The 21,870-nt window shown below is 35.0% G+C and overlaps 1 protein-coding gene across 1 annotated transcript in view; it reads left to right on the top strand.

Moving 5' to 3' along the window:
• The window catches only part of SCN2A (sodium voltage-gated channel alpha subunit 2), a 64,483-nt gene that overhangs the window by 35,500 nt on the left and 7,113 nt on the right, over nucleotides 1-21,870 (top strand). Inside the window, exons 18-24 of the mRNA XM_053983169.1 lie at nucleotides 145-501; nucleotides 2,136-2,615; nucleotides 11,518-11,638; nucleotides 12,005-12,159; nucleotides 14,227-14,400; nucleotides 16,438-16,560; nucleotides 21,324-21,605. Coding sequence (XP_053839144.1) covers nucleotides 145-501; nucleotides 2,136-2,615; nucleotides 11,518-11,638; nucleotides 12,005-12,159; nucleotides 14,227-14,400; nucleotides 16,438-16,560; nucleotides 21,324-21,605 — 1,692 coding nt within the window. The remainder of the gene's footprint in view (nucleotides 1-144; nucleotides 502-2,135; nucleotides 2,616-11,517; nucleotides 11,639-12,004; nucleotides 12,160-14,226; nucleotides 14,401-16,437; nucleotides 16,561-21,323; nucleotides 21,606-21,870) is intronic.

Below are 21,870 nucleotides of genomic sequence, written 5' to 3'. Positions count from 1 at the left end.
GGAAACAGAAATTTTGTAACTTAAACTTCTAAAGATTACAAGAGACCTGATGTAGACACACAGTAACTAAAATATGAAATGTATAGCAGTAATTTCATTACAATTAGATAACAAAGAACCGTATATCATTCTTTTGTTTTGCAGCTTCGAGTTTTCAAATTGGCAAAATCTTGGCCAACTCTAAATATGCTGATTAAGATTATTGGCAACTCAGTGGGGGCTCTGGGGAATCTGACCCTGGTGCTGGCCATCATTGTGTTCATTTTCGCTGTGGTTGGGATGCAGCTCTTTGGGAAGAGCTACAAGGAATGCGTCTGCAAGATCTCCAGTGACTGTGAACTTCCTCGCTGGCACATGCACGACTTTTTCCATTCTTTCCTGATTGTATTCCGAGTGCTGTGTGGAGAATGGATAGAAACCATGTGGGACTGCATGGAGGTTGCAGGCCAAACCATGTGCCTTACAGTCTTCATGATGGTCATGGTGATTGGAAACCTAGTGGTATGTAATCAGTGGGGATTTTTTAAAACTCTTAGGACATATCTCCTGGTTTTCATGATTTAGAAATGTGAAACGATGACTCGAGAAGGACTTCAGGAAAACATGTAGTTCACTTGCCCTTTCTGTACACCAGGTTCAAATATAACTTGATTATCTATGAAAAAGGTTTGTCTATTTTTCATTTACATCTCAGTAAGTTTATAATCTCTTTAGTAAGATCAGTGCTGTATTATGTTTACGGTTAAGAGTGCCTTTTAAAAAAACATCTAATTTAAGTCACCTTTTACAGCCAAGTAAACTAAATTGACTCAACATTGATGGAAAATTGTTGGTCTTTATGACAACATTTATAATACTTAAAAGCTTACTGTTTCCGCTTTCAGTCATTTCTCTGGGAAACAAACCAAGCCCAACTCTTCAATTTTTTTCTCATAAGTGATGATTTGTAAATGCTTATCCGTTTTGCTACTGGTTTCTGAATTCCTCCCAAGCAACATTTTCAATAAAGACACAAGTACTGAATAACGTGGAATAATGATACTTTCATTTCTTATACTCGGCATTCCTTGTAGTACATCCCCAAATAACATATGAAATTTCTGTACCAGCATTGTTTTCCTGATGCAGCCTCTACACCCCTTTCTGCAGTACTTCCACCTTGCAGCTTTCACACTTTCTGTATATATACTTTTCATTTTTCTTAACAATCCTTTCCACAACAGTACTTCAGAATTAAACAACATACTGATTTTGAATCAGTTCATCAATTTGCCATAAACCATGATGATGTTTAATTGTAGTTCTTTCTCTTTGAGTGCTGGCATCTGTTCTCTTTTTGGTATGATCCACAAATTTTATAAATATGCTTATCCACAGTCATCACTACTAAGTCACTCACCAGACTAATGTGAGTCCTGTGGCATATCTTATAAAATATTCTGCAAGTTTGAACAGGAAGAACTGACAAATATAATCTAACTGATTTTTAATTAAATGTTTTTAATCAGTTTTGCACATGGTCTGTCATAATTGCATGCTATCCAAATTTCTCTTGTATGTTTGTAAAATGTCATGCAAGAAAGTCTGGAATAGCTTCTTGAAATTGAGGTGTACCACATCTGCGGACTCTATCTCTTAGCTAGTGTTCCTGCCCAGGACCAAGATAGACTCATATATACTTGCCAAATACAATATTTTACTATATTCTGAATTAGAGGTAGTAGAGCTATGGTCTGTTGAACTGTAGAAGACTGGTATTTGCCTACATTCCCCTGGCCTATGAACACTACAGTGGACGTAGCTTGCATAAATCACTGCATTATGTTGTATTCTGCCTCATTATGTCTTTCTCCATTTTGAGGAGCAGAGCTGCACTCCTGCAGATTGTGGAGGAGACAGTCAAGGAATAGCTCAGATTTTCACCTGTATTAGTGAAGTTAAACCAGCTAAAAGTGCTTTTGGCAAGGTATATAAAATGTTGGGGACAGGGATTATGAACTGAAAAGAATAGCAGGAAGGTGCATAGAAATAAAGTGTTACATGTGAAATAAAAATTATCTCATATTGAAAATCTTTTAATGACATATCTTTTATGACTTAAAAATAAGAGTAATTTTTTCCTTATTTTTTTTTAGGTACTCAACCTATTTCTGGCCTTGCTGCTGAGCTCATTTAGTTCAGACAACCTTGCTGCTACCGACGATGATAATGAAATGAACAATCTCCAGATTGCTGTGGCAAGGATTCAGAAAGGCATAGATTATGTGAAGAGAAAAGTGCGTGAATTCATCCAAAAAGCTTTTGTTAGAAAACAGAAAGTTTTAGATGAAATCAAACCTCTTGAAGACCTAAACAATAAAAAAGACAGCTGTATTTCCAACCATACAATAGTAGACATAGGTAAAAATCTTGCCTATCTCAAAGACGGGAATGGAACTACCAGTGGCATAGGCAGCAGTGTGGAAAAATATGTTGTTGATGAGAGTGATTACATGTCATTCATAAACAACCCAAGCCTCACTGTGACAGTGCCCATTGCTGTTGGAGAATCAGATTTTGAAAATTTAAACACAGAGGAGTTCAGCAGTGAATCAGACCTGGAAGAAAGCAAAGAGGTAAGCCTGTTTCTGCTTTTCTTTTTTTTACTGAGGTTACTAGTGTTGAAGTCAAGTGTTTCTTTAATTCTTTTACAACAGCATATACAAACTCGTAATGTTATTTAAGGTAAATTGATGTAAGGTTGTGAGTTTTGAATGATGGTAATACAATATTGCATTTACAGTAATAATCAAGATATGTAAGAAAAGTTTTTAGAAAATTAATTTTTTTTTCTATTTTATTTTGTTAAATCCTTAACAGGCAAAGGAACCAGTTTAATAGTCCTGGATACCTGAAGTCATACAATGTGTGTATGGCTAGTGCAAATTTCTCCATGCTTATTTCATTAGAGCAGTTTATTTTTTAATCTGCTTTTTTAACAGTTCATTCTGATGTTTTTAACCTTTTTTATATAGTGAAAATGCATCCATAAACATCATAGACATACATTCATACATTTGAATACTGGACTAGCATCACTAAACAATGTCAAATAAATCACTAATAATCCATCTGATGGTAGCAGAACGACGGAAGTGAAGTAATGGCCTTATGGTAAAAAAGTTACAAAGCTTAATATCCTAGTATAAGATCCTGTCATTTGACTACTCACTGTTGTTTTCAAAGGCTTAAGATACTTGAATCTGTTACCTACTGTGACTAATTAAATGTACCTCTTTCTGGCACAAGGTGGTGCCAAGTGGATAAATCCAATCTAGCACTGAGAGTTAGTTATAGTGGATGCCAAGGCATTATTATTGTGTGTATTATTAACCCACTGCTTTGTCCTGCACAACTGGAAGTGGTAGAGGCACATCAGCTCAAGTGGAGTAAGTCTGTGCAATGCTTAGTACTGATGCTAGTTCATTCAGCATTAGCATGGGTACTTTTGAATAGTATTGCATGCTGTGGGGTAGACATAAACTAACATAAAGGCTTTCATTAGTATTTTCTCTTACTTGAATCTAAGAATATAAATATGGGTAAGATTCTAGTAATTTTCTGCCTGAGATCCTTTTTTGTACCAACTGCATTACACATTTAGTCATGTTTTCTTGTTTCTTATCACAAATGTCTTTATTCTTATAATTTTTTTTCAGATTGATTATATTAATATTTATCTTACTCTTCAAACCCAGTACTTGGGTGTAGAACAAATCAGTTGAAGTTTAACCTTCAGTTGTTCTGTTCTTCATTGCACAAGAGCACTGTGTCAGTAGGAGAGGTGGAGGGTGAGCTTTATACAAACCTCTGTGCTGGTGGTTACCAGGGCCGAGTATGACAATGGTACATCTCTTACTTCACTGTATAGCTGCATGATGTGACTGCTGACTGTTTTCATTAGCCAAATCTTTCTTTTCTTCCCATGGAAGGACCCTCATTGGGTTATTCTACAAGATGACAAAAATATTGACTTCCTATAGGAAAAGTTTTAAAGTGGATTATCCTACATTTGAGGCATGGACTCCAGTCATTGAGCTTCCACCATGAAAGAGAAGCTTTCTACACCACCGACCATATTTAAAAGAAAACAGTGTCTTAATTGCATTCTTGGAGGCACTTAATGCTGTTGTGCTTCAGGAACTGCAGACTGATCAGGTGATAAGACAACGAAATGCATATTAAGTCAGGAATGAGCTAGTGCCAAGCAGTTTTGACTGGACAAGTCTGAAACTCTGCTGAGCATATCTGGGGCCAAAATTTCTTACTAATGCAGATGTTGAAGGTGAAAAATTGAAGGGAATGTTTATCAGTTTTACGGATTTTCAAGAGAGAAACAGCAGTAAAATTCCTACTCTTAACTCTTAATCACCATGGTTTTTTGATATAGTAAAGTGTTGACTTATTAGTCAGGTGACCAACACTCTTGTAATGAAAATGATCCATAGGAAAAGAAGGCATTTTTTAAATTAAAAAATTGACTACAAATGGCTTTTTCATAAGGTTTCCTCATTTTTTTTGCCATGCCATAATGTGCCTTGCAATTCTGGCCTCTCATGTTTTCCTGTTTAAATGACACTGCTGTTGCCAAGTTGATCTGCCAGTCATTTCATTGCTTGCACCACAAATGAAAAAATCTGAGTCAGAAACTGCCATCAAACTGTGTTCAATTAGCAGATTTGCAGATGAAAGGCAGCTGAGGCATCCAGGCGTTGTGAGGACACTGCACAAGATAGCCAGATGCTGATGGGTGTGTGTCTGTGTGCTTCTGCTTGCTTCTGTGTCAACAACCAAGTACATGTATTCACTGTTGTGTAGGGCAATAAGCTGAATTCCAACAAAATAATTATGATTTCTTAGCAAGTTTTAATTAAGCATGTTAATGTTTGGTGAATTCTTTATTATAGCACGTGTCTTCCTAGTAGTTTGATAGAAATATTAACTAGATTTGTAGAAACAATACATATAATGTTCTACATGCTTAGTAGGTGTGAATTAACAAGGAATTTTCTAGAAAGTTACTGAAACCTAAAATAAAATTAATTATAAAAACACTGTGTCCCTAAGAATGTCAGTGGGTGAATACAGTATAATAAGGAAATTAGAGAACAAATACTAGATAAAACTTTGTCATGTAAATAGGCTGTTAAAAATTGTGGGACCACTGTACTGAGTCCATTGTCCTATAAATAAAGGTCTGTGGATCTGAGCTGCAGTACTGCTATTTAGTGTAGAAACTATATTTTTTTCCATTTTAGGTTCTTAAGTACTCTGAGGATGGTTTATATGGAAAATTTTGTAGTACATGTATGACTGTATAATAATTAGTTAAAGTAATCATAATAGCAGGTAATAATTGATTTATGTTAAATGTAACTTATATCCCAATAACAACACCAAGATATACCAATGACAAAATATTTTTCAATGCTTTGAAGAAAACGGGCTCTCCTAATGCTGTTACAGACACATTAATAATGTATATTTTACTTTAAGCAATATTCAGTAAAAAAACAGAGGTGCTGTGTCCTGAACTTCATTTCCTACCGTTCTTACTTCTCACAGGAGTAGAACCAAGCTGGATCAGTCAAGCGGGCAGCTCTGGTGCCTTTTAGCGAGGCAGAGCATCGTGTCACCAGTTTTACACAGGTTACCTAAGCAAGTTATACATCTCTCTGTATCTTATTTAATCACCTTTTAGCCAATATTGACTGGCCTGCATGCTCTTCAGCTACGATCCTGTCCCATTCATTGCAATAAGTACCAACATGCACAGCTGCTCCCTGCTGAGCCACGGGACTTGCATCACAGCATGGTCAGGCAAGAGCGGCAGCCCCAGGATTTCTGTGGTTCCAATACTCTCCATAATACTTTAATAGTATTTTGCAGTGCATGCTATGTACCTCTCCCAGTCTTGATGATACAGAATTCAGGATTCTGTTTTTGAAGGGTTTTCTTTTGCTTTGAGGGAAGGCAGAATACGTATGCCACGTTTCTCATCAGAAGCTTATATTTATATAAAAGTCCATCTGTAAATTCTGTTGATAATGAAAAGCTGCTAGCTGTTTTAGAAAACTTTCATATTGTATTTTAACTTATAATGGAGGTAACCTGCAAACTCATCATAGTCATGATTTTATTTTTCACTTTTTTTTAGAAGTGCTTTTCTTTAGTACTTGTATAAGCATTCAGTTATTTTGGAGATTAATATGCAGTACTTGGAGCACCATTAAGCATGAAATTAATTTAATTTCTGCAGTCAAAGCATGTGACCATAATTTGGTTGAAAGAATTCATACAAAACTGTTATTTGGCTGGTTAAACATTCAGAGATCAGTTCTGCTCTTACTTACGCTCACACTTAGGTGTAGAGGTGCAAAGAGAACACTGATTGCAAGATGTGGCCCAATTCAATCTTATTATAGCTCTTCAATTTATGGTCAAAAAATTATTACCTCCCCAAACAGCTAAAATTGTCTGCCTTGAGAAACTTAAAGTTATTCTCATCTCATCAGTACTAAAAAAAGTTTAGCATTCAAGTAAATAAGCTACTGAGTTTGGATCAAAATGTCTGGAAGTTCCTCAGCTTCAGTGTGATTTATTTCTCACCTATTAAACAATGCCATAATATTTGCAACACCACAGTTGCTGCTTTCAGTTTTGTAAATCATACTTGCTCAAGAGCTTTTCCTCTTATATTTGTAAAGAATAATTATTCTAATAAGATGTCTTTTGATTTAAAAATATTCATTATTTAAAATCTCTTGATACTCTGAAGAATTTAGGCTTTGTATTGTGAATTGGTAACATTGTATTGGCATATTGTGATTCACTGTGGATGATATTAAGTTGTTAATGTTAGAGTTACCTGAAGTTTGCTTAATTAATATTTGCAAACAGCAGTCCCTTACTCTATTTCAAAAATATCCTTTCACTATTGCTTGTATGAATTAAAGAGCCTTTTAAAGTAGGTTTTGGTGGGAGAGCTTTTTCCCATTGGAGCATATTTCCCCTGCTACTTAAAATGCTTTTGCTTTCATGCAACTTTTTTTGCAAATATTTTCATTTAATAAAAATCTCATTAATAAATAGATCAAAGGAATTGTGAACATCAATAAAGTCCAGAGTGGACTATAATTTAGAGAGACTGGGTTTTTTTCAGTATTTGCAACCAATAATCACCACAAAATGGTTTTGCTTTGATTTACAGTGTTCTGGATTTTAGTACTTCTGCCTAACTGTATAAGCACTAGAAAGAGTGACATCCAGATTCTACTTTATTACACCAGTGGAATCACAATGATGTCTACCACTTTGAAGATTTTATAGGTGATATAGCCATACTGAAAAAGACTGGATAGTTTGGATATAATATTGCCATTTATATCACAGAACATTTCATTTTCATATGACATCCACACAGCACTGAGAAAATAAAACCAATTTAATTTCTATTATTTAGCATTTTCACAGGTATTTGGGAGGAAAGGAAATTGAAAGCAAAATCAAAATGGTGGTTTCTCTTGGCGCTATCTTCCTGCTTATGTCTGTCCTGCTCTTTGCTCCTTCAATCCCTTAAATTATGATTTCAACATCTACTAGTGGCATCCTGGGCAATCATGAAATTTCAGGCTTTGTTTAAAATCTTAAGCTAAGAGCTGTCCAGCTACTCTCAGATAATCATCTTTGGAATAAACAAAGAAATGTTAGAAGTGGCCTGGCTGTAAGTGAAGCAGAATTGTATGAATCTATGCGATGTTGTCAAGGTTCAGAAAGTAATTATTTCAAAAACTTCCTGACCTAATCTTGGCTGCTGCTTTTTGCCATGCTTCTCTGATAGGCAAGCTTCTTTCCTATCTTGAAAGCTAAATTAAAATCTGTATCTCATACTGTTCTGTACTGCTGACTAAAGCATGACTGGCAAGGCTGTTGGTACATGTGATTTAAATCTCTAGGATAATCAGTATACTGCTGCTTTAGCAACGTTTAACTACTTTTGTTCTCTTACTGTTTTCTTCAAAAAGGAGGTAGAGTATGTATATTCTAAGGTTTTGAAAAACAGATTTCTCTGAGAATAATTCTCTTAGCATACTATTAAGAAAATTTCTATCTTCATAACTCTCAAAGAGTGTCTAATGCTTGATCCTGGTAAATCTCTTACAATCTGCATGACTGAATCCTTTTGAAATCTAGACTCATGGTATAACAAAAAGCTTAAAATGCACTTACTATTAGATCAATGCTAATGCTTGGGTTTGATTGTTATCTTGTTTCTATAGGTTCATTTTTTAAAAAAGTTATATACATGTTAAGTAAATTGCCTAAATCCAGTTTTTGTAATGCTGGTAAGCAGAGAACAATTTACCAGGTACAAAAGTAATTTTCAGATATGCTTAGATAAAGAACTGGGATATATGCTACATGCCTAACATATCAGGATCTGCAGTTGGGGTAGTCTAGCTAGCCAGCTGGATTCCATATGTGTGAACACTGGTAAGTCACAGTAAGTGCTAGAAAAAGTCTTCCTATGTATTAAGGCATGGACAAACATGATAGCAATAACATGGTCCATTGCCAGGTCATGTTGTGTTGAATACATAGAAATCAGTACAAAGTCCCTGAGTCAATTGCTTTATACCAGAGCATAAATTTGCTATGGAAATACGTAAATGTTGCTGAAAAGTTTTCCTAGCATACTGAACTTAATTGATTCGAGAAAATCTTGAGATGTTGTATCATAAAATCTTTCTAGCTGTTTCTAATGCATATTAAATTTTATAAATTTTGTACATAATGCCATATAATAAATTCAATGTTAAAAATAACAAAGAAAAATTTAAAAAGAAATTATACTGTTGAAAATTTCTATTTTTTGTTCTTTCCCAAATGATGATTTAGTCTTACAGACTGAATTTATTGAATATTTTTTATAATTTTTTTTTTTATATACTGATCTGGTTGGGGCCAAATTCAGGTATAATAGAGCAGCATGCTAAGGAAATACTCTGTTACATCAGCAGAAGAGTAACTGAGTTCTCAGTGGAATAAGGCATTTAATTGTTGCATTTCAAGTATCAGCTGCTGTTGATTCAATTTAGGATTTTTCTGTTCAGTTTAACTCCTGTGCTTATTGTTACAGTTCTGTAAATGAAGCATAGCAGATTTTTAGTGAGAAGAGACTTGAAAGATACATAGTGCCCCACATAAATAAAGTTGTCTTTTTGATGTTCCTGATAATTTACAGTTCTACTGATAATTTTTTACCTTTCCATCTGATATTTGTGATGTCTCCTTATAGTACCTATATCTAATCTTCCGTGTTGAGTTAACTGTTACTCTTAAGCAATTTCAGTAATAGGAATTCATTATCATTTTTTACTTATTAAACTAACTGCATAATATCTGAGTCACTGAACTCTTCATTTTCCTGTAAAAGAATGGACAGTAGGTCTTTCAAACTTTCGGTTCAGCCAGTTCATAATTTTTGTTTGCTCTGCTACTACTACAGCATTCTGCTAGAAATGCTCTCCAGATTGGAATGATGCAAGCAACATTTTAAGAAAACACTGTGTAATAAAAACAGTCACTTCTCAGTTTTAAAATAATTTACTATATTGTATTGACAAATGGTAATTTTTAACATAATATGTAAATTTTTTTTAATGTACCTTGCATTTATGGTATTTCTGGCGTTTCCTCAAACTGATGATTGACTTCCACTGATGTTTAAATGCTGTGGTCCTTACTTGACGACTACAGTATTTATCCCATACTTCCTAGTTTCTCCATTTTAGAGGCAGTATTCCACAATGACCAACTGCCATGCATTATCTATAATTCAAACATATTGCAATGTGAAATTTGTCAATAATAATCTGCAGAAAAGTGTGCATCCATCTCTTTGTACTTTGGACCTGACCTCAACAGATGTTAAAACTCATGCAGAAATATGAAACATGAATGTCTAAGCTGGGAATTTCAAAAAAGCATAGTGAAAGGGGTGTGCAAGTATCACTGAAACTAGGTGCAAAATACACCCTCCAATACATGTTTCTATTTGTTCAGCCTTCCTCTGAAATGTGCTCTATAGTGAACCATTGTACATAAAAATCAAAGTTAAGCTTATGTCAGAATCACAATACAATATATTGTCAGTGTGATTCAATAGAATCAGAATGGGGGAGAGAGGAATGAATCTTTTTTCTTTGAAGAACATACTGAATATTTGTTGCTATGTAAAGTTCCATTAATGTCTCAAGTTACTTTCTGTATCCACAGACTAATACTGTTTACATTTCCTTTACAAAAAACTGTATAGAATTTGAAGCTACTCAGAAATGCTTTAAAGGAATAATGCCTCTAACATCAGATTTAAGTGTCAGCAAAAATACGTATCTTTAATGTTATCATAGAACATCTCTGTCTAATATTAATTCCCTATAGACTCTATTCTAAATCTGCTTACATCATTCCCTTTGTAAGATTAGCTACTTATCAATGCAGCCATTTTACTGATGTTATACGCCATATAGTGATAACATTAGAAGAGTCATAGAATGCTGTAATCAAACTACTTTTACTTATTATAGTACTCATATTTGTCTGTTGCCAATATCATATGATGGTGTGAAAGAATAATTTTTAAGGTTTGGATTATAATATTGCTATGATTTATTGATGCAATATTATTTTATTACAGTATTGTTTTAAAAGCATTTGTTTTCACTTTAGTCATTCAAATTTTTTTTGGCCTTTCATAGTAATTGGACATCTATGTGTACTGTACCAAAGTAATAAGTAGTTTCAAAATGCACAATAAATTCAGAAAATGCATTGGCAAGTGAGTATGCAAAATATCAGCTACTGCTCCTAAAGTAATGTGCTGCTCTTTTGGAAATAAAAATAATTAAATTATCCTATAAAGCTCATAACGTGTTTTCATGTCAATAATAATGAAAACATTACATTAAAACTTTAGATTTAGCTTTTTACAAACTTGCTAGAATAATTTTTACTTGAGACATGAAAATACATCTGTGCAGCTTGCTGTTGGTTTGGTCATGATGTTGGAAATTTATTTGTATTAACATATGATATCTGAAGTGCAACCTAAAATGCAGCCACATGATTGGAATAATTAAACAGTACAAAAGGTGGAGAGCACCCATTCTTATGTTGCTGAAATTTCACTTCAAAATTCTTATGTGTGGCTCAGAATAATACTCTAGTAATTTCAGCAATTCCTTGTATGAAAATATCAAAATATTTTCAATAGGGAAAATGCACGTTATGTAGTTTCTAATCTTGTGACCTCACCTGTAGTAGAGCAATTTGGCATTATAGATTGTAGATAAGAAGTTATTTTAGTATCCCAGCACTGAATACATTCAAAATATTTTTATATATATTTCCAACATAAATTTCTATTCAAAATGATAAAATTGGAAAAAAAATAATTACGTGAGGTTTTTTTTACAGAAATTGAATGCATCCAGTTCATCAGAAGGCAGCACAGTTGATATTGGACTACCTCCAGAAGGTGAACAGCCAGAAGCAGAACCTGAAGAAGTTCTAGAGCCAGAAGCTTGTTTTACAGAAGGTAGGCAAAGCAAAATAAAGGCAAGATAAATAGATCTAGTTGTGTAGACTTAGGCAGGATTCTCTTTTTATTCAAAATCAAAAGTTTAGTGATTATAGTCGTAATATCTGTTAGTATTAGCAACTCTTTCAGAGTTACTGCCAGAGATTTACTGTTCTTGTGTGTTCTCTCTCTTTCTTTGGAAGGTATTGCAAAAGATATGAAGCTTTAAATTTCAAATACTAAACAAAAATGCTCAAAGGAGAATTATAAGGATCTAATGCAGTACCACTATGATAAGAAAAAAGTCAAATGATTACCATTCATTGTGATTCCTAATAAATATTTACTTTATTCTGACATCTCAAAATTTATTATCACATTTAGGGTGTGTACGGAGATTCAAATGCTGTCAAGTCAGTGTAGAAGAAGGAAAGGGGAAAATCTGGTGGAATCTTAGGAAAACCTGCTATAAGATTGTTGAACACAACTGGTTTGAGACCTTCATAGTCTTCATGATTCTTCTCAGCAGCGGTGCTCTGGTAAATTAAGTGTGGAACTATTGTGACTATTGTGATTTTAAACAGCAAGCATTTAAAATTACCGTTAATCACATAGCTACAGGTAACAAATTAGAATTTGATATCCAATTAATGTATGTTCTAATAGAAATATGTAGCTGCAAGTATTTGGCATATATTGTAGGACATGTAAGAATTTGCTTGTGGTCTGTGAAAATTTGTTTGGCAAGTTCAAAATATAATGTTAATGGAAATAAGAAATTAGTTTTTTCAGACTGGTGTTCACGTCTTAATATTGATGATAATAGCTTCTTTCTTATAATACACATTTAAATAAAAACACAGCTGAGCTATGAACTTAGCAGCAATTCAAATTGTCAAACTAAGGAGGAAGGTGCCAACACAATTCCATCAGATATTTTACAGATCGGTTTTTAATCAGGTGCACGGAGTAGGTATTGAAGTAATTAGTTTCTCATAGCAGGGGCAGAATATAATATTCTTTCTACACTTGGCTCAATGCACAGTGGTTCATTGTCAATGTATACGTTTTCTTTTGATAAGACAGTTACCTCTGTTTAGGATTGCTTTGTGAGTTAGTGTGCATAGTTTGGTTTCAATTATTCCTCAAAAATGCTGTATCACACGGTCATTTTTAAATCCCTCATATAATTTAATATAAATTTGTAACTCCCACAAAGGAAATCCTAATGTCAATCGGCCCTTGCTATCTGTAGTGAGTTGATGCCAGGTACCCACCAAAGGTGCTCTGTAACTCTACACGTGGTCAGGGGAGACAAAATGTCATGAAGGGCTCATGGGTTAAGATAAGGCCTGGGAGAGATCAGGCCATTAAATACTGGAACAGGCAAAACAGACTTAGCCTAGGGCTATTAACTGAATTTGTTGTTAACAAAATCAGAGCAGGATAACAAGAAGCAAAATAAATCTTAAAAACACCTTTGCCCCATCTCCCTGCTTCCCAGCTCTACCTCCTCCCTTCCAGCGGCACAGGTAGACAGGAATGTGCGTTATGGTCAGTTCATCATACATTGTTTCTGCCACTGCTCAGGGAGAGGAGTCCTTCCCATGCTCCAGTATGGGATCCCTTCCATGGGAGACAGTTCTCTATGAACTTCTCTGATGTGAGTCCATCCCACAGGCAACAGTTCTCCAAAAACTGCTGCAATGTGGGTCTCTATTCCATGGAGTGGAGTGCAGGCCTTCAGGCACAGCCTGAACCAGTCCTGGTCCTACAGGTCCTACTGGGCCACCTGCTCCAGCATGGGCTCCTCTCTCCATGGTCTGCAGGTCCCTGCCAGGAGCCTGCTCCAGCATGGGTTTCCCACAGGTTCACAGCCCTTTCTCGGGCATACCCCTGCTCCAGCGCGGGGCTCTTCCAGGGGCTGCAGGTGGATCTCTGCATCTCTGTGGCTCTCCGTGGGCTGCAGTGGCACAGCTGCTTCACCATGACCTGCACCACGGGCTGCAGGGCAATCTCAGATCCAGTGCCTGGAGCACCTCCTGCCCCTCCTTCTGCACTGACCATGGTATCTGCAGAGCTGTTCCTCTCACATATTCTCACTCACTTTCTCTGCCTGCAATTCCACCTGTGCAATATTTTTTTTATTCCCGTCTTAAATATTTTGTCACAGAAGTGTTACTATCATTCCTGATTGGCTTGGCCTTGGCCAATGATGGGTCTGTCCTGGAGCCAGCTGGCATTGGCTCTGCTGGACATGGAGGAAACTTCTAGGAGCTCCCCACAAATGCCACCCCTCTAGCTCCCTCCACTACCAAGACCTGGCCACACAAACATTATCCATGGAGGGAAATTAAAATGAAGTTTGAAGAGTGGTCTTACAGTAAGTTTTGTGTATTGCTGTTCAGCTCAGCTGAAAGATGAATATTGTTTGGAGCCAGCTTTATGAAAAGTATTAAGTGAAAGCCAAAGTTATACTTGAGGGAAAGATATGTGCTTTATCATCATGTATATTTTTTCAATTCAGATTTTTTTCCTGGCCATTCCTATATGACACTGCAAATTGTGAAGACATTTAATTATATCTTCAAAAATCTTTTTCACAGGCATTTGAAGATATCTACATAGAGCAACGTAAAACTATCAAGACCATGCTGGAATATGCTGACAAAGTCTTCACCTATATCTTCATCCTGGAAATGCTTTTAAAATGGGTTGCTTATGGCTTTCAAACCTATTTCACTAATGCATGGTGCTGGCTGGACTTCCTGATTGTTGATGTATGTATTCTTTTTCATGTCCTGTACGACAGGCTTAAAAAAAGAAGATTATGTTTTCAGGATAAGATTTCTGTTCTATTCAACAAAAACTCTATTTTAACTGCTGGGGTGGTATGGTTTATAATTTTGTTCAGAATGGAAAAAAATTTGATATACTTATTTCTCTAGAGATATTTTTGAAATTCTCTAGTTTTATGAAGTTGTAATTCTTTCTTGAAATTATGCTTTTTACTATTTTTTTGGTGGTATAGAAAAGATGCTGTTTATTCTCTTCAGATTTTTTTTTGCATATGGAAGCAATTTCTCAAACTGTTTCTAATATTCTAATATTCTAATGAATTACTGTAAGTGTCCTGTCACTCTGTGCAATATGAAAGAAAAATACTGCTAGGTATTGTCAGTTCCACTGTACTATTCAGTACCCTTGCACTTTTCACTGTATCATGGGGGTGACTTCAAAGAGACAGTTCAGAGAACCATAGATGAGCCCCCTCAGAATGGGTTCCCACATGATTTTCCAAAGGCTGCACTACCAAGGAGCAGATATACATTGTCTGAAGGAGACCTAGTGAGAAGTGCATTGTAATTTCAGGTCTACATGCCCAACAATGTATGTAAAGTGCTGGGTAGCATAAATGGAAGATTACAGATCTTTGACCATGTAGCAGATGTTCATTTCCCTTCCATCCCCAATAGCCTAACTTACCTCTCAGTTCCACAGATGTAATTCCCATGGAATGCAAGTTAAGGGTATGTCTTCAGTCACCTATTTGCACATTATGAAAGCACCAGAAATCTATAGAAATTGCTAAATATCTTCCTAAAACTACAGTGGAGGTCTTTACTACACACAGCTTGGAGAACACTATACCTTGTAAATCCAGACTAGAACTGCAAATTCTATTACAAGACATGACTATATGCTCATATAGTTTTTAAGATTGAGTCTGTACCTCTGTAAAACATGTATTGGCTCAATCATCCAATGTGTAAATTGCCATGACCAGTAGAACTTGTATTTATCAACAAATATTTAATTCTTATTTGATAATCTGTGGTTTAGTTACTTCTGTGACCCTTATAAATAGCTTTATTCATTTTTCATGTCAACCTTAACTTGGTGCATATTTTTAATAAAAAAAATTTAATAGCTGAAGCATTCTTTTTAATCTATAGTCAGGAGATTGAAATAAAAAAGCAAAAAGAACAATTTGTAGATGAAGGAATTGAGAGAGCAGGAAGGATGGAAGGGAAGGGAATTAAATTGATGTAAATAGAAGGTGATTTATTTTATTTTTGATTTATTAGGGCCACTCCTTCCCAATGGCTATTAGAAATATATTTCTAAGGATTATTGATGAAAGATAATTGTATTATTTATTTTGCAGCTATTCTAGTTTATTTACTCATCTGCCTGCAGACCAGACCAGCGTTATGCAAGCCAGAATTGATGAAGTGGTTAAAGGAGTCACAGGGAATGTAATGAAGTGTGGATATCCCTAACAGTGAAGCTTCTACCATTGTCTAACAAACAGTTGGTTCTCAGTCTTGATTAGTCTGGTTAAATCTGAGCAGCATTGGTGGCTATGGCTGTTGAATAAGATTTTCTGGACACTAGAAAGTTACATTTGACCAAAAGCAAGGTCTGGATGTGGTTTTTGAGAGCGTTTACATTCTCGTCAAGTTCTGAAGATATCATGGGAAGTCCTGACCTAAATTGTCCATTCCAATTCACCCAGCTTTTGGGTGTTTTGGTTTTGCATGTGACTTCATTTTTGTTTAAATCCCACCAAATGTTGACTGGTTTATGTGACTATAGAAGGCACTTTTATACCATTCTATCAACGTGATCTTATCAACAGGTACCTATTCTACTTTGTCTGACATAAAAATTTTTCTACATTATAGAGGGTTTCCTGGAGAAAGAGGTCCAGCCTTGAATCTTCTTCAGAAGTTCAGGGCACACATCATTCCCACCATATGTATTGGAAGGATATAAAGATGAATGAGCAATATTGCTTTTCTGTTTTTGTGTAGGTCTCTTTGGTTAGCTTAACAGCTAATGCCTTGGGCTACTCAGAACTTGGTGCGATTAAATCCCTTAGGACACTAAGAGCTTTGAGACCTCTAAGAGCCTTGTCGCGATTTGAAGGGATGAGGGTAAGACAACGTGAAAGAATCTGAAATAATGCATGCATCCACAGAAACAATGCATGCAGAATAATCAACGACCAATCCATGCAGAAATGCTACATTACCATCCTATATATTTCACATTTATCACTAACATATAAGCAAAAGGCTTCATCTGCTTATATGAATTCATGTGTTATTGCACATATTGTTACACTTAATGAGGCTCCTTGGCCTTTCCCCATTTTCATATTTTCATGGAGGGCCCAAGAATTTACCAACTGCATGGATCTATGCAATATTACTGAATTTATCCTATACAAACACATCCTACTATAGTCAGAACAGTTTAAAAAAGCTCCAATGCTTCCTCTTAAAAGTGTGTGCACATACATCCATGTATGCATGCACATGTGTATTTTGTACCAGTTTAGACTATCATACATAGTCTATATCTTTTACATAGTATTGTGTATATATAAATTGGGAATGTCTTTTAGAACTAAAAGTTTTGTCATTAATTTGTATGTTAATAAGTAAATTAGCACTATTAAAATACCTTCTCTCTTTCATATTAGAACCATTGCATTCTATTTAAGAAAACTTGTTTAGCATATCAGAGATGGAGCTGGTTTTATGATTTCTAGTTGCTTACTGCTTTCCATATTGATTGTAAAATGTTGATTATAATCTATAGAGCACTAAGCAGCCTGAAAACATATTAGATTTTGCTGGTATATTTGAGAAGTTACTGTCCCCAGCTGTTCATTATCACTGTATCAGTTCCCACAGCTGAAACCCTCAGCTGCCCAACAGGGCACGTTCAGTCTGTCTCAGTGCAAAGTCACAGTGGTTAGTTTAAATCGCTTCTTTAGTGCACTGAAATGGACAAAGACCCGATGTACTCAGCCATGACTCAAAAGCTCTAGAAATGTTTCTCTCAAGGGTAGTAGTGAACAAGCAGACGTGGTAGATATTTCTAGCTCCAGCCACAGGAAGATGTCTGGCTTACACCTTCAGGGTCCATCTGTCTCTGTTGGACATACTGCCATAGTGGGCATCAGCAGATGCACCTGAACTGGAACCCTACTGCCATAGCTAAAAGAGATCCTTGTGTGAGCTCCCTCCTGCGATCACTATTCCTTGCCACGCCAGGTGATAAGCTAATTTGCTAATTTGTAAGTCAACTACAAACTGGCGAGCTTCTGAACAAAATGTCATGCCCTCTGTGTGTGGAAAGTAAGAAAAGAGACTTCAATGAAAAAGGAAATGGGCTTTGATGAAATGTTATCAATTCAAGCAGGAAATAGCATTTCTTTGCCTCCAAAAAATTTCTGGACCTTTGCTAAAGCAAAATTTGGGATGTTTATATCAGAGGTAAGGCCTGTCTAAAGCATCAGTATTATCTCACTAAAATCATATTAACTGTTGGGGTTTCTTTTATGACAATGACTAGCAAAACAAAAAACCCAAAATAAAAATATTTCAAATTTTATATAAAATTGCTTAAGTGGCAATTTGTTGTTGCAAGGAAAAACCCAATAACCTTGTCATGAAGGTTTATAGGTAATTGTCAATCCCATGTCTTCCATGTTGGTGTAAACTTTACCTACGGATTTCATCCTGATCTGCCAACTGTATCTCTTTGTACAATACCCAGATGAGGAGAAGATTTATGAGTTTAGCAAAAAAATTCAATAAAAAGTAGTAGATGAAGTTAGATTACTTAAGACTAGAAATGTGACCTATAATTTCATTAGTTAGGCAATTAACCATTGAAATATTCCAATGGATGTAATGAATTTGGCCTTATTTAAAGTAATTAATTCCAAGTTTAGTGTCTTTAAAGATACAGTACCTCAAGTTGATGAAGAGGTTAGTATGAGAACATTTTAATGTCTGATACATGGAAATTCAAGATGTCTGTTCATAACATAATAATTTCATTGGTGTTTATCATGTATGAACTGAAAATATGAGAATACAATACAATGCATACATTTCCATAGACACTTAAATTACTTTCACTGAGCATTATACTTCCTGTATACAAGCAGGAAGTTCTGTTCAATACATACACAGTTTTTAACACACTGTACTATTCTCTAGGATTTTGACTTGTGCCTATGCAAACTAGTGATTAATACAAAAAAATTGCCCCTATGAAAAACATTTTTTTTTCCCTGCATCTTCCCACCTCTGTTATTGCTAGGAAAGTTACACTTTAATTTGCACTTGGTACTTCATTAAAATAGCCTGTGGAATATAATTAATCTGTCCATGCTCTGTCCCAAGCAGTATCACTCACTGCTATATGGTGCTAGGCACTAATACCTTTTTCTTTCAACTAGAAAACAAGGGGTTTGATGTCTTTCTTATGCTTCCCCTGCTTTCATTTGCTGTCAGGCCTAGCCCCCTTTTCTCACAGACTTACTACTAGTGGAAGCTGGAAGGTGTCGGGATCAGTGTTTCCAGTGATGCTCAACCATACCTTTTGAGTGTCTTCAAATGATTCGTATCACAAGCTGGTTCTCTGTAGCTTCAGGACTCAGACTAATACCAGAGAAAGTAGGTCAGCTGTAGAAATCCAGCAATTAAAGAAGGAACATGACTGGACCTGCAGCTGCAGCACAAAGAGGAACAGAATTCTTGGGTGTACTGAGACTGAAAGCTCAAGGACAAATATTTTCACTTCATTAACTATCCCTTTATATCTCAAGAATTGTTCGTGATGGATGATATTATTACATTTAAGAAAGCTACTTATATTTTTTGAGTAGAAGAATCGAGATAACTTTCAATTTAAAAAAAAACCAAAACTAATATATTTGGAAAATACTCTCAAATTGGGGAAAAATGACCTTGCCATTTATTATTCCAGTCGAAGTGCTGTAAAAATAAGTGAGTACATGATTTTCCAATTTAAACTAATTCAGCATAGTTATTAGACTATTCATTTGCTTAGGTCAAGCAACATCATACGGCCTCCTACATCATGTTGTCCACAGCGCTGAGTACAAGCTTGTCAACATAAGACAGCATGATTGAAATAGAAGAGATTTATCCGTTAGTTAGGGAATCCTCTCAACCCAGATGCTGACTTGTAAACTTCTATATTACTTTTGCTTATTAATTTATAATAGGTATTGCTAAGGAGATTTTTAGTATGATTAAGAAACTATTCTGATTTGTTTTAAATTTCCCCACTAGAAATAACCATTTATTAAAACATTTGATTTACAATATGTGGAAAAAAGGTACAAACAAAACAGCATGGAATATTTGGACTTCATGCACCATTCTGTGCTTTTATAGAGCCATCGAGTAGTTTATATGGAAAGCAACGTCATTTGATCCAATATAAATATAACAACAATTTCACTATAGTCCTATAGGTTCTCAAATGTTGTCCAAAGTATGTATTACCCAAAAGAGGTAGTGTTTTGACAGGAATGGGGCCCTGAAAGTACAACAGGAATCTCTCCGTTCCTTCAGCCCAATTTTCCTTTATAGTACACATGATGGTGGTTCATCACCTATCTAATATTCAAAGGATTTATTTTCTCTTCTGTAAAAGGGCAAGAAATGAAATCCCATCTACCTGGATCACTAATTTTATAATTCATTGATTCTATGGATGGTATTAGTTGCAGTTATAACTTTGTAATGTGAAAATACTTCATAGAACTTCACTATATATTTGTATTTCAAACAGAACGATAAGTTTATTATGCTAGAGGATCTGCCCTAGTACTTGCATCATATAAGCTAAATGAAGTATAAAAAAGCCCATCAAAGCAATAGCTAGTGTTTTGCATTAAAAAAAAAAAAAACAAACTTTAAGTTTTAAGGATTTGCTTCAGTTGTTTTGGGAAAGTTGTTAGCAGTGCTCTATACTTAACAAATTTTATAGTCTTAGAGTTATTTACAGAGAGATTTAAAATAGGAATTAATTAATTTAGCATCATCGATCCCATCATTAAATTAATAATTCTCATTCATAATGGACCTACTTTCTTTTTATTTTATTTTCCAAATTTTATTTTCCTCAGTGTTTTATTTTTATTCTGGCATGTTTTTAATCATTGCTCATCATCACACATTAACTCATTTTCACATTTTTCTTTCCTGAATGCTGATTTTTCCCAAAATTCAGTTGGGAATTAAATTGTCTATTTTTCAAGTTTTATCTCCCAGTTGCCTGAACACTAACAGCTCTGGTGTGTTCAGCTACTCAGTAGCTTTCCTGGTTTGAACATTTCTACTTTTCTAATTCTAAATGTAAACATGCAAAGGAACATTCATACATCACTTGGTTTTATTTTTAAAAAGACTCAAAGTTAATGTCAATTAGAAATTTACTAGTAATAGATTTGAACTTGTTTGGATTTATCCAGTAAACATGGATTATTAAAAATTTGGTTTGTTTGATTCAATCAGTGATTGTAATTATTATGGTTTTGCAGATATACATTAAGTAAATATTCTAAAAATAACTAATAAATACTTCATTTTCCTCTTTTTTTAAAAGTTTGTTTTACTGTTTCTTATTTTGCCCATTCTATAAAGCTACCATTTGCTACTATTTGTATTTTTCCTTCTAATTAAGTTTGGCATTTTGTCTTTTATCTATACTGATTTTCTGACTTGTTATTCTCAACAATTGAAGTGCAACACAGATATTAGAATTATAATAGCATGTTACATGTGAAAGTGGCTGATGGAGCATTTGTAAGATCCTGGTGCCTGTGTTCTTACAGTGTCTCTCTTCGGTTTCATTTGTACTCCAGGTTGTGGTGAATGCCCTGTTAGGAGCAATTCCATCTATAATGAATGTGCTTCTTGTTTGCCTTATATTCTGGCTGATATTTAGTATCATGGGAGTAAATCTATTTGCTGGAAAGTTTTACTACTGTGTTAACACCACAACCGATGAGAGATTTGATATCAGCCAAATTAACAACTTTAGTCAATGTGAGGAGCTCATACAAAACAATGAAACTGCCCGGTGGAAGAATGTGAAGGTTAACTTTGACAACGTAGGCCTTGGTTACCTTTCTCTGCTCCAGGTGGTAAGTCACCACTTAATTAAGTCCTTAATTTCTATGTGTCTTTCTATATCTCTATTGTTTATTTGTAACAGTAAAAAGTTTTTTTACTTTTTATTTAATTTAGAAATTTTGTCTCTCAATTCTTGGTTTGAATTATGAAGTGTGGGATAAATCCATGACTCTACAGAAGTAACACAAAGCCTAGAGGATATACTGACTATGAGAAAAAACATGTAATTCAACCCTAATACACCTTAGCTGCACTGAATCTGTATCAAGTAAAGCT

The sequence above is a fragment of the Vidua macroura genome, chromosome 7, assembly GCF_024509145.1.
Source record: "Vidua macroura isolate BioBank_ID:100142 chromosome 7, ASM2450914v1, whole genome shotgun sequence".
Classification (NCBI taxonomy): domain Eukaryota; kingdom Metazoa; phylum Chordata; class Aves; order Passeriformes; family Viduidae; genus Vidua; species Vidua macroura.
This window is presented reverse-complemented; position numbering and strand designations above follow the sequence as displayed.